Source organism: Portunus trituberculatus, chromosome 48 (genome assembly GCF_017591435.1).
Source record: "Portunus trituberculatus isolate SZX2019 chromosome 48, ASM1759143v1, whole genome shotgun sequence".
In the NCBI taxonomy this organism is placed as follows: Eukaryota; Metazoa; Arthropoda; class Malacostraca; order Decapoda; family Portunidae; genus Portunus; species Portunus trituberculatus.
In genome coordinates this window covers 12,316,449-12,329,779 of record NC_059302.1, presented here as the reverse complement: position 1 = coordinate 12,329,779, position 13,331 = coordinate 12,316,449, and the positions used below count along the sequence as shown (strand labels likewise).

Sequence of the window (13,331 nt, the reverse complement as noted above, 5' to 3'; positions counted from 1 at the left end):
TGCAATTATGTTCATGCCTGACTCCGCAGCCGATTCTCCTGCTAGTAGTGGCTATGGCCCTGACGATGCTGATGGTGGTGCAAGCCATGCCACGCCCGTTCCCAGATGATAACAGTGACACGAGCCCCCCTAACATCGGCTCCTTCACACCTCATCCGCTCATCTATGATAGTGAATAAGAATGTTGCATTATGAAGTCGCAAGGTTTGGTTTCGGTGGCAGAGGACAAGTGAAGCCATCGTCCCACAAGGACCACTCATATCAAGATTTAAGTGTTCCACTGCATGAAGGAGACTGTGAGAGGCTGAAAGATCTGCATCACCACTATCACTACAACCGCCACACACGCCTGCTCTTCCTCTCGCCAGTCTCATAACCACTAATCAAACTCTCGTACATCCTCATTATATCTTTAAGTCTTATACACTACCAAAATACAACTGTTTCTAACTTATTGCAATATCAAATCACAACAATAAAACAACTGGATAATTTAATTAATTTCAATTAATAAACCTGCCGAACGGGATCATGCAAGTAGCGCAGCATACAATGTTTAACTGAGCAGCAGCACACAAATTTACTTACAAACACAACTACCCTCCAGCATGTAAGACGTTACTGATGCACTCACTACTGGAACATTGAGCCATTCAACAAGATGCAGCGAAGGGACAGACAAAGCCGACCACTGCTAATAAATCCACGCATTCCCTAATTGTTAACGTATAGACTCGCGTTTGCCTTATCGCATCAGGGTTTCATTGCGAGACAATCACTCTGAGCTAAGTTACCTCGTCTACACTTCAATTTCTCTGTATTTCCGTGAAGGTCCAACGAGGACATAACCAAAAACACTAAGGAAAAAAGATCCATAAGGCTAAAAACTTCAATTTTCAAGGGATTAAAGGGCATTAAAACTTAGTCATACATATCAATCAACTATTAGTATGATCCCTTCTGTCTCCTTCACTACATCAACAACAAGCAACAAACACTCACCACACCACTTTCACTCCAGTTGTTCTCGACTGCGAGGATGAGCGAACACAACTACCTGGATAGAAAGAATGATAATTAAAAACAAATGACAATATATATAATATTTCTCTCTCTCTCTCTCTCTCTCTCTCTCTCTCTCTCTCTCTCTCTCAGTAAGTATGCTTGTCAGTCTTTATACAAATATAAAAATTTTATGTGATAAAATTACCAGTAAATAAATAAATTAATTAATTAACAACAACAACAACAACAACAGCAGCAGCAGCAGCAGGAAATAGATAAATAAACAATTCAATAGGTAATCAATAAAATCTACCTCAGAATGCCCGCTTCAAGAACTGCCAACGTATACTCTACAGTATGTACATAAGTCTGCACATGAAACACAAATACAATTTTATCGAAATGTTTAAGACACACACACACACACACACACACACACACACACACACACACACACACACACACACACACACACACACACGGTAGCTCAATGGTTAGAGCGCTGGCTTCACAAGCCAGAGGACCGGGGTTCGATTCCCCGGCCGAGTGGAGATATTTGGGTGTGTCTCCTTTCACGGGTAGCCCCTGTTCACCTAGCAGTGAGTAGGTACGGGATGTAAATCGAGGAGTTGTGACCTTGTTGTCCCGGTGTGTGGTGTGTGCCTGGTCTCAGGCCTATCCGAAGATCGGAAATAATGAGCTCTGAGCTCGTTCCGTAGGGTAACGTCTGGCTGTCTCGTCAGAGACTGCAACAGATCAAACAGTGAACAGTGAATACACACACACACACACACACACACACACACACACACACACACACACACACACAGCCAGAGGACCGGGGTTCGATTCTCCGGCCGGGTGGAGATATTTGCGTGTGTCTCCTTTCACGTGTAGCCCCTGTTCACCTAGCAGTGAGTAGGTACGGGATGTAAATCGAGGAGTTGTGACCTTGTTGTCCCGGTGTGTGGTGTGTGCCTGGTCTCAGGCCTATCCGAAGATCGGAAATAATGAGCTCTGAGCTCGTTCCGTAGGGTAACGTCTGGCTGTCTCGTCAGAGACTGCAGCAGATCAAACAAACACACACACACACGTATATATATATATATATATATATATATATATATATATATATATATATATATATATATATATATATATATATATATATATATATATATATATATATATATATATATATATATATATATATATATATATATATATATATATATATATATATATATATATATATATATATATATATATATATATATATATATATATAATCTTTTCGACAGACGAAGTCAAAGGCAAGGAAACCTCAGCATTGTTGAGCTTTGTGTTGTCTAACAAATTCTCGTTCTGCAAGCGGCTGTTCTCCCGAGGAGCACCAAGCCACTTCAAATGTCTCATGTCGTGCACCAATTCACGTGTAACAAAGGGATCAGTGAAGGCCTTCCGTCTTCGTACATCGGCAACAGTGAAGCTACCATGACGTATGTCCTTCCATCTTTCTATCAGAGCACCAGAAGAACACCTAAAAGAAATACACCGTATTACTCTAATAAGACGACTACTAGAAGAAAACATTAATGATATTAACCAAACTTCTTGCCTTATCCGGTCTTACGCTGATGATACCACTCTACATCTTTCAATTTCGTTTCAAGACGACCAACCCTTCAGAAAGTCAGAAAGTCAATAGATCACGCAGGGACGCCACAGATCGCCTGACTTCTGATCTTTCTAAGATTTCTGATAAGACAGAAAAATTAGTGGTGCTCAATGCCTCAAAAACTCAATTCCGCTATCTACCAACTCGACACAACCTTCCAGACGACATTTCCCTCTTCTTCAATGACACTCAACTGTCTTCCACACTGAAGACCCTTGGTCTGTCCTTTACTCATAATCTTAACTGGAAACTTCACGTCTTATCTCTTGTTAAAACAGCTTCTATAATAAAGTTAGGCGTTCTGCGGCGTCTCCGCCAGTTTTTTCGCCCCTCCAACTGTTAACTCTGTACAAGGACCTTATCCGTCTTTGTATGGAGTACTCTTCGTATGTTTGGGGGGTTCCACTCACAGTTTTATTAGATAGGGTGAAATCAAAAGCTTTTCGTCTCATAAACTCCCATCCTCTGACTGACTGTCTTCAGTCTCTTTCTCACCACCGCAATATTGCATCTCTTCCTATCTTTTATCACTATTTTCTTGCTAGCTGCTCTTCTGATCTTGCTAACTGCATGCCTCCCCTCCTCCTGCGGCCTCGCTGCACAAGGCTTTCTTCGTCCTCTCATTCCTATTCTGTCCAACTCTCTAATCCAGTTCTCTCAATCATTCATACCTTTTTTTCTGGTAAACTCTGAAATTCCCTGCCTGCTTCTGTATTTCCATCTTCCTATGACTTGACTTCTTTTAAGAGGGAAGTTTCAACATTTGCCCCTGACTTTTGGCTAATTCTCTTTTAATCTTTAAGGGAACTGGCATTCTAAGTGGCCTTTTTAATCTTTTGTTTCCCTTGGCCATTTTCCCTTCTTGCATAAAAAAAAGTCAGCAGCGACCAAAAATGCCTCTCTTTTCTCGAGGTATTATACATAAAAGATCTCAATCCCAAATTAAACAAACAAGCCAACGACCTACAAGTCCTCCCTAGCAAGACGAGAGTCAAGGCAGACGGCGGCAGCCAATCAGCTTTGAAGCCTTCCCACTTCCACCTTAAAAAAAAAAGGCAGTCTTGCTATTAGGGTTAGATGTGTTGTGTCCCAGAGACATCTCGTGGGTAGGCAAGAGAGTTTCTGCCTTTTGTTTTGTTTCAGTACAGTTAATACAAAAACATATATTACATAAACGAGAAGTAAAATCAAATAAAGTTAAGCTTAACAAACTGACCAGAGTAGTCAAGCTGACACATTTTTCTCTCTAATGGTATTTCACCCACTGTTCTCATCCATACACACACACACACACACACACACACACACACTCTCTCTCTCTCTCTCTCTCTCTCTCTATATATATATATATATATATATATATATATATATATATATATATATATATATATATATATATATATATATATCTATCTCTTTGTCTATATAAATAATTCTTCCCTTTTACAATGCAATACAATGCCCCCTTCATTCTCATCACAAGCTCAAAGAGAGCAGTACCAAGCCGCTGAAGAAGGGTTTTAAGACCCGAAAACGCGTTTTTGTTAAAATGACTATTTATGGCGAGGTCATAAACAAATCTAAAAAGAATAAGAATTGTTTAGGCGAAGAGAAAATAGCTGCAAGAAAATAGTAAATGCAGAGCTTAGTATCACATCTAATATATATATATATATATATATATATATATATATATATATATATATATATATATATATATATATATATATATATATATATTGTGGAATCCCTCTTGTCCATCACTGTATATTCTTGCATTTGATACTGGACCAAAAGAGCACTGGCAGCTTAGAAATAGGGACATGCCAAATAATGCACGGTGTATTTTATTATTTATTCTAGAAAAAGAAAAAAAATCCCACAAAGTTCTTCAGTTGGTAATTTTTCTTTGACTCAACAATCCCAATTATTCGCTCGATTTTTGTTGTGTCCTTCAGTATTTCTAGCGATTTTCTGACAAGCCGTGAGTGTTATCCCCAGTAGTGCCCATGCCCATGATGATGGTGACCGTGATGGTGGTGGTGGTGGCCATGGTGGTGGTGATGACCCCAGCCGCCGCAGCCTCCCAACACGGATCAGGTGAGGGGCTAGCGTTAGGCAGAGCTTCAGGATGGGCTTCAGCAAGAGCAGAAGGGTTTGGCATGGCGAGGGTCACCACCATGCAGGACAGCGCCACGATCAGTATCAATGATAACTGCAAAAGAAAATTTCTTTTATGTATTTGGACACAAACTTACAAAATATAAGCATGACTACATGAACACCAATTATTTAACACATGTACGAGTAGTTACAGGAAACTAAACTAATGCACTCAAAACACTGAACACATCTTACAGCTCACTAGAGAAAAGCGTCTTAGCAAAAGAGAAATAAAAGAATAATAAATATGTATGCATAAATAAAAGCTAATTTCTCTATCAGTAACAGTTTTCCTCTCCCTACTACACAGAACCTAATAGATAAAATAAACTCTTTTAGGTTGGCAGATTCTTTCACCTTTACCGTCTTTCATATAACGAGTATATCCTTATCACTAATTATGTAGCATGACGGGCTACCTCAATGCAAAAACACCTCAGGGCACTCACCTTCATGATGTAACAGCGGGAATTCAAAAGCCTTCTGTTCTGTGAGGTCTCCATCACCTTCTTTTATACCTGGTGAGGGGTCGCTGACGTGCGTGGCTCCCCCAAGCTGAGTCACTTTCCCAAACAACAACGGAAACAGCCACGTAACGCTGCTGCCGCACCAAGACTTGTTTGCGTTTGCACATCATTCGCCGGGGAAAATGTCCGGCAAATAAACGAGGATAATCTATTGCAGGAAGAAAAATACAAGCCCAAGCTTACGTCAATACGGGGCCATGAGAGCAAAAGTAAAGATAATCATGACAAAGGAGAAAGCTGAAGGAATGTCTGGTCTAAAAGTAAGAAAGAGAACGACATTATTCTTCCACCATGTATTACAAATGTGTTTTTACTTCCTTCTTAAAGCATGAACACAAAAAAGAGTAATAAAAAAAAAAAAAAAGACAGCCGTGTAATTCGTTTCCTTTCCTCACCACATATCTCCTTTTAGAGTGGAGGACGCGATACCAAACATATTCAAGGATCATATTACTTCAAAATTAATAAACACTACAGGGTCTCATCAATTAAATTTTCTATATCGAACGTATAATTTAACGCGTTGTGTCTCAGAATGTAATAAGTCATAAGTCACATCTTTATTTCATGGCACCAGGGTTCACCATCGGTCCAGGTGACACTAGAAATGCCAGCGTGTTCAATGACCCCGGGGGAAGTCCAAGGCCAAGGGCAACGTGGAACAGACGATTTAAAGGGAAAGCTTGCACTATTCTTAAAGGTCTCTCTCTCTCTCTCTCTCTCTCTCTCTCTCTCTCTCTCTCTCTCTCTCTCTCTCTCTTTCCGTGTGTGTGTGTGTGTGTGTGTGTGTGTGTGTGTGTGTGTGTGTGTGTGTGTGTGTGTGTGTGTGTGTGTGTGTGTGTGTGTGTGTGTTAGGAATAAGTTAAGCCGCCAGCTGAAGTTTGTATCATTGTCAACAAAAATAATGATGTACAGTACCATCGGTGGTGAAGCGAAGGGTGTTCAATACGGGATTAATGCTAACACTGCTGTAGGTTGTGAGGTGGGAACTGACCTCCAGCAGGTCACAAAACTATATTTGATCCCTCAAGCAACTCTTAGGTGTGCATCCGTCAAACCCAAAATATCATGTACTATGTTGAACTACTCTTCGCCTCTAGAGAAATTATATAGCAGCAGCCTAGATCTTATTCTAAAAATATCATTAGAGAGAAGTAATTTCACAGATTACCCTTTGATGTTTGCCTGTTATTGACTTTCAGCAATAGTTACAAGCAGGATAATAAGGCAATTTACTGACACCAGAGTGTTTGACTTCAATGAGTTCATGGATAATGTGTATGAGCCGATAACAGCGTCCAATGGGTCAAAGTGTGCAATCCCGGGTCCAGTCTCACGGTTAACAGTACTTAGAGGCTCCGACACGCTGTAAAGTTTTGAATGCCTTTACTCGTTTGAGGGCATCAGGCCACACTTTGTGTATTGTGATCCACATGGAACAAATCCTGGCCAGAAAAGAGGCCTCTATGAGCTGCGTCAGTTACCGAATAAATCCTGACAGGAAAGATCCTACCAGTTTCGTAACAATAACAACAAACACAAGTAAAAAAAAACAGTTACAAAAACAAGTGATACATTATAGCAATGACAACAACAAAAGCAGCGGCAGCACTACCACCAATAGGAACACCAGTAGCAATAATAAAAAAATATATAAAAAAAAATGCACGAGAGAGAGAGAGAGAGAGAGAGAGAGAGAGAGAGAGAGAGAGAGAGAGAGAAATGGAATCAGGAAGGCAGGGAGACAGACAGTCAGACAGACCAGTGTTGTGATAAAAAACCAGAGGAACAGACCGACTAACCAGTGTATGCCAGCAATAAGATCAATAGGAATAATTACTAAGATTCCCCTGTGTCGCACATCCAGTATTTTCCAATGAAGACAAAATACAAGGTATAGATGCAAACCTTTATTAAGATATTAAGTTCTTAAAAAGGATTATACAGTGTGCAAGATAATTTCATCCAGAGGCTGCAGCTGTTACAGGAAGATTCTGTTACGATCACGTAGCAATTACAAATTAAAATTGAAATAACAAAAATCACGTAAAAATACAGTAAAAAATCATGAACTTGTACAGCTTTAAACTTAACTAACACCAAGACATGGTGCCTCCTGACACAATAATATTTGCCAATGGTCCTTTCTTAGGGAGGGAGTAAAGAGGGGTGAAGGACAGAGGTTCAGGAATAGTTACTATACTTTACATGATTTCGAATTCATCAGTTGATATACGCCCGGTGCTTGCTCCTGACCAGCCCAGAGGAGTCAATTCTCGTCTACCCACCAGGTTAAGGAGGAGCCAGCAGATACAGGTCTAGGATTGTGGAAAGAGAGACCATAGTGTGAACTGCTTGATCCTGGGCCGGACAAATTTGTCATCGCCTCGCCAAAAAGATTTGTGAAACCTCAAGACTAAACAGACCGAGACGGTGTGGTGGTGGCCTGAGAGTTGCGACAGGTAGAATAGGGAAAGTGGTTGTAACAATACATGAGAGAGTAAAAGCCTAGGAGATCAATACATTTCAAAACTAGTATGAATGATAGAAGAAAGTCCAATGTAATGTTCTTGTCCATTAAGAATTTTCACATTCTACTACGGCCATGTAGGCTTGATGGGTTGGATTCCACGGTGGCACTAAAGGCGATGATAAAATTGATGGTGCTTCAATCCAGCTTGTGCTTTGTGATTAAGCGGACCAACACCGTGGCGACGAGAATTTTGTTGCTTGGGATCAGGCAGACGACCGTAAGTTTCTTTACGATGATAAAATTCATGGTGAATCAGGTCAGCTTTGCGCTCGGGATCAGGCAGACTATAAACAGTCACCAGGCAAGCCAGGGGCACAAGTAACAAAGCAATGGAGAACTGCAAAGGCAAACCAACACAAATCCAGCTAAACTGCCATTAAATCTTGTGATTCTCGTGAAAACCATTATGTTCGGAAAATCCAATGTCTAAGAACATTTTGAAGCATTATAAATGATAACGTTCTCATTTAAACTTAATTGAAATATTGATTATGACGATTTACATGCCGAAAAAGGAAAAAAGTTAATATTTCTTTAATATGTTCACCTTCATGTTCCTGAAGAATGAAGAGAGATGCTGTGACGGTGTGTGCGTGCACCTTGCTGGAGCTGAGGTGCAGGACACAGTGATGGGACAAAGCAGTAACTCCTGTTATATACCAAAAGCATAGGAAGGCAGCTGACATCTCCGTGAGGTGAGATTGATTCAGCAGTAGAAACAGTGCGCAGTAAGAATTCTATTTCACCGTTGCACAACACTGCTGGCCCACAGGCTTGATTTCACAGTAGTGGTGGAGGTGGTGGTGGTGGTGTTGGTGGTGGGGGTGGTGGTGGTTAGGGGGTTGGTGGTGGTGACGATAGAGGTGGCGGTGGTGGTTGTGATGATGGAGGAATGGCTTGCATGATTATCTATGTGTGAGTTTGTAAACACGACAATCGACAAATTCATAGAAAAAAAAAGTGTTTAACATGCTTTCCCTTGCCGCAGATTTAAGTGATTGCTCGTGCACAAGCACGTATTTACTCGTGAACTAGAGTTGGCTTTCCTCCTTTATGATGTTGATGATCTTGATGCTGATGTTGATGATGATGATGATGATGATGATGATGATGATGATGATGATGATGATGATAATAATAATAATAATAATAATAATAATAATAATAATAATGATAATAATAATAATAATAATAATAATAATAATAATAATAATAATAATAATAATAATAATAATAATAATAATAATAATAATAACAATAATAACAAAAAACAATAATAATGATAAAATAATGATAAGAACAAAAACAGCAACAACGACCACAACAAAAATAAAAACAAAAACAACAAAAATAATCAAACTAACAATAATAATAATGATGATGATGATAATAGTAATATAATAATAATAACAATAATAATAATAATAATAATAATAATAATAATAATAATAATAATAATGCGTCGGACAGATGACTTATTTGGTGATGATGAACGTAAACGACCCGAGTAACGTTGCCATCAGTGACCAGGAGCAAAGACAGGAACTAGATCTATTTTGACATTCTACATTTATGAAAAAAAAACAGTCAGGACGAGTTCAGGCAAAAATATAAAGTGTGTGAGTTTCAGGAGGAGAGGACAGTTATTGTATGTAGGCACCTTGCAATCATGTACAGCGTGAAAACAGAAAGCCAAATTAAATCAAGGTTTGGAAGGTTATATGTGAAAGGTGTGAGAAATGTACTTACACCTCCATGCCAGAAAGTGTCATCTCAGTTATGCGCTCAACACAAACAAGGGCATCTGAATGGAAGCAATAATTATTCCATGGAAACTAAGAATTATATTTCATTTCTAACTAGCAGAGGCATAACACGATACGAGAGGCCAAAATACAGATATGAAGATGTGGTAAGAATGTAAGAAAATAAGAAAATGAGGGAAGCTGCAAGAGAATATCACTGCTACACGTGGCAGTCCCTGTATGAACAGAATATCTGCCTTTTCCCACCTATCATACTTATCCATATAATTGTCTAATCAAGTTCTAAAGATCCATATTGATTTTACACTAACAAGAGAGTTTAGTAGTAGTACCTAGTAGTAGTAGTAGTACTAGTAGTAGTAGCAGTGGTGGTGGTGATATTATCATTATTATCATCATCATCATCAGTAGTAGTAGTAGTTGCTAATTTTCAGCATTATTGTTGTTTATATCATTATTACTATTATTATCATTACTATTGTTATTACATCCCGTACCAGGCGTACCTACTTGCTGCTAGGTGAACAGGAGCTACACATTAAGAGGCTTGCCCATTTGCCTCGAACCCGGCCTCTCTCGGTTGTGAGACGAGCGTGCTAACCACTACACTACAGTGACTACACGGTGTGGTGTGTGTGTGTGTGTGTGTGTGTGTGTGTGTGTGTGTGTGTGTGTGTGTGTGTGTGTGTGTGTGTGTGTGTGTGTGATTCACCTAGGTCGCCTGCTGGTCACCCAGCCAGTCTTCCCCATTACGGAGCGAGTTCAGAGCTTATAGACCGATCTTCGGGTAGGACTGAGACCACATCACACACAACACACACCGGGAAAGCGAGGCCACAACCCCTGGAGTTACATCCCGTACCTATTTACTGCTAGGTGAACAAGGGCCACACATTAAGAGGCTTGCCCATTTGCTCGCCGCCCCGGGACTCGAATCCGGCCCTCTCGATTGTGAGTCGAGCGTGCTAACCACTACACTACGCGGTGTATTATATTGTGTGTGTGTGTGTGTGTGTGTGTGTGTGTGTGTGTGTGTGTGTGTGTGTGTGTGTGTGTGTGTGTGTGTGTGTGTGTGTGTGTGTGTGTAATTCACTGTTTGATCTGCTGCAGTCTCTGACGAGACAGCCAGACGTTACCCTACGGAACGAGCTCAGAGCTCATTATTTCCGATCTTGGGATAGGCCTGAGACCAGGCACACACCACACACCGGGACAACAAGGTCACAACTCCTCGATTTACATCCCGTACCTACTCACTGCTAGGTGAACAGGGGATACACGTGAAAGGAGACACACCCAAATATCTCCACCCGGCCGGGGAATCGTACCCCGGTCATCTGGCTTGTGAAGCCAGCGCTCTAACCACTGAGCTACCGGGCCGTGTGTGTGTGTGTGTGTGTGTGTGTGTGTGTGTGTGTGTGTGTGTGTGTGTGTGTGTGTGTGTGTGTGTGTGTGTGTGTGTGTGTGTGTGTGTGCGCACGCACGCTCTTATATGTAAAAATTTAAAGGTAACTTACTATATAATATAAATTATCAATTACACTTACACGAGGTTCACATTCAATGCAAACACTAATGAGATAAAATTATTAATGTGCAGATTTTATTTTGTAAGAAATTATAGTTATCCCCAATGAAGATTTATGTATACCCCAAAAAAAACACTCCCCATCAATTATTCATTCTGGATGCGAGACACTGAAGGGAAGGCAGAAAGCTTGGGGCTGCCATCATTGCCGTTGCCATTGGTCTGAGTAGGTTACCCCCAGTGATATAGGGGTCCTCCCCAGCCTCCGTAGCCACCGCCCCAGTGAGGATCAGATGAAGGATCTGGGTATGCCTCGGGATGAAGGGCTGTAGGGCCTGGCATGGCATAAACGGCCACCAGGCAAACCACTGCCACCAACAAGAACAGGGAGAACTGCCGGGAAGTGAGACACAACGTCACTTGTGTAAAATTAACTAAACTTATTACTGAAACGATTGTGACCATTGCGGCTCGGGGCCAGGCAGACCATAAACAGTCACCAGGTAAGCCAGGGTCACTAGAAGGAACAAAGTTATGGAGAATTGCATAGGCAAGACAAAACAAATGAAACTAAACTGCCATAAAATCTTTAGATCTTCGCAAAAAACATTACGTTCACAAAAATCAGCAACTATAAGTAATACGTTAACATTCTCATTTGAACATGGAATATTGTTCCTGACTTACAGAAATTACAAATGGTTTCTGAAAATAAAATAATGTTATTAGTAATTTCCATAATACTTTTACATTTTGGGTATTAGTTAACGTATATGGCAAGTCGGAATGTACAATGCTTCCTACTGTAGACCTCTTCTTTTCTTCTCCTGATTTAAAAAGTTTCTGTTACATAAATATGAGGCAGGAATAAAGATAGACGGTCAGGCAGGCCAGCATCCACACAGAAAAGAGAAACAGCGAGTCGGAGCAGTCTATGCCAGCAACAGGACAATAGGAATGATTCATAAGCTTCAACTGTGCTGCATATCTACCATATTCCAATGAAGACATAATACAAGGTATAGATGCAAACTTGATTAAGATATATGTGTTATTAAGAAGGATTATAGTGTATAAAATCATCTCGTCAGATGTAGTAGAGAAAGATTCTGTTACGATCACACAGCACTTTCAAAATACTAAAGTATTTAAGTGGTATAAGGGTTTTAAAAAAGGGTACATGAACGAAGTTCTTAGGAACAGTAGCGGGGACAGAACAACAAGATATAATGGGTTTAAACTTGAAAAATTCAGGTTTAGGATAGAAATGTGAAGAAACTGGTTGATGAGTGGAACGGACTCAGTGGTCATGTAGTCAGAGGTGAGTCAATAAGGAAATTTAAAAGAAGATTGGATAAGTTCATGGATGGGGATAGTAAATTTAATTAGGTAGCTTTAATCATACAGGGACTGCCACGTGTAGGCCTGGCGGCCTCTTGCAGCTTCCTTTTTCTCTTATGTTCTTATGTACTAAAGATGATATATATATATATATATATATATATATATATATATATATATATATATATATATATATATATATATATATATATATATATATATATATATATATATATATATATATATATATATATATATATATATACTAAAAATGAAATAAAAATATATATAAAAACAAAAATTACAGCAAAAAAAATCCAGAACCTGTACAGCTTTAAACTAAACTAACACCAAGACATGGTACTTCCTCACACGTATAATGTTTCCTAGTAACCTTACCTAAAGGGGGGAGGAAAAAGGTAAAGGAATGAAGCTAAGAAATACAGTTATTATACTTAACGTGGATCTAAATTTATAAGCTGATATACGCATGGTGCTTGCACCTGACAAGCCTAAAGGAGTCCATCCTCGTCTAACCACCAGGGTAAGGACGACCCAGCAGGTTCAGGTCAAGGATGGTGTAGAGAGCCCAGTGCCTGGTCCTGGGCAGAACAACTCTGTTACTGCCTCAGAACTGGACCCTGTGGAGACTCAAGACTAAACGGACAGGACTGAGACGGGTGAGATGGCGAGGCGGTCGGCTGGGGTTTGGTGAGAGTAGCGACCAGCAAAATAAGGAAAGTGGTCTTAACAATACTAAGAACCAAAAACCTGAAACAAGATCAATGCA

General features: G+C 40.0%; 1 protein-coding gene across 1 annotated transcript; it reads right to left on the bottom strand.

Moving 5' to 3' along the window:
- Window positions 1-4,523: 4,523 nt before the first annotated feature.
- LOC123498846 lies at window positions 4,524-5,432 on the bottom strand. Its single transcript, XM_045246318.1, has 2 exons — window positions 5,296-5,432; window positions 4,524-4,898 (listed from the first exon to the last, which is right to left on the bottom strand). Exons 1-2 carry the CDS (start codon window positions 5,347-5,349, stop codon window positions 4,647-4,649), a joined length of 306 nt encoding a protein of 101 aa, XP_045102253.1. The 5' UTR covers window positions 5,350-5,432; the 3' UTR covers window positions 4,524-4,646.
- Between the last annotated feature and the right edge of the window lie 7,899 nt (window positions 5,433-13,331).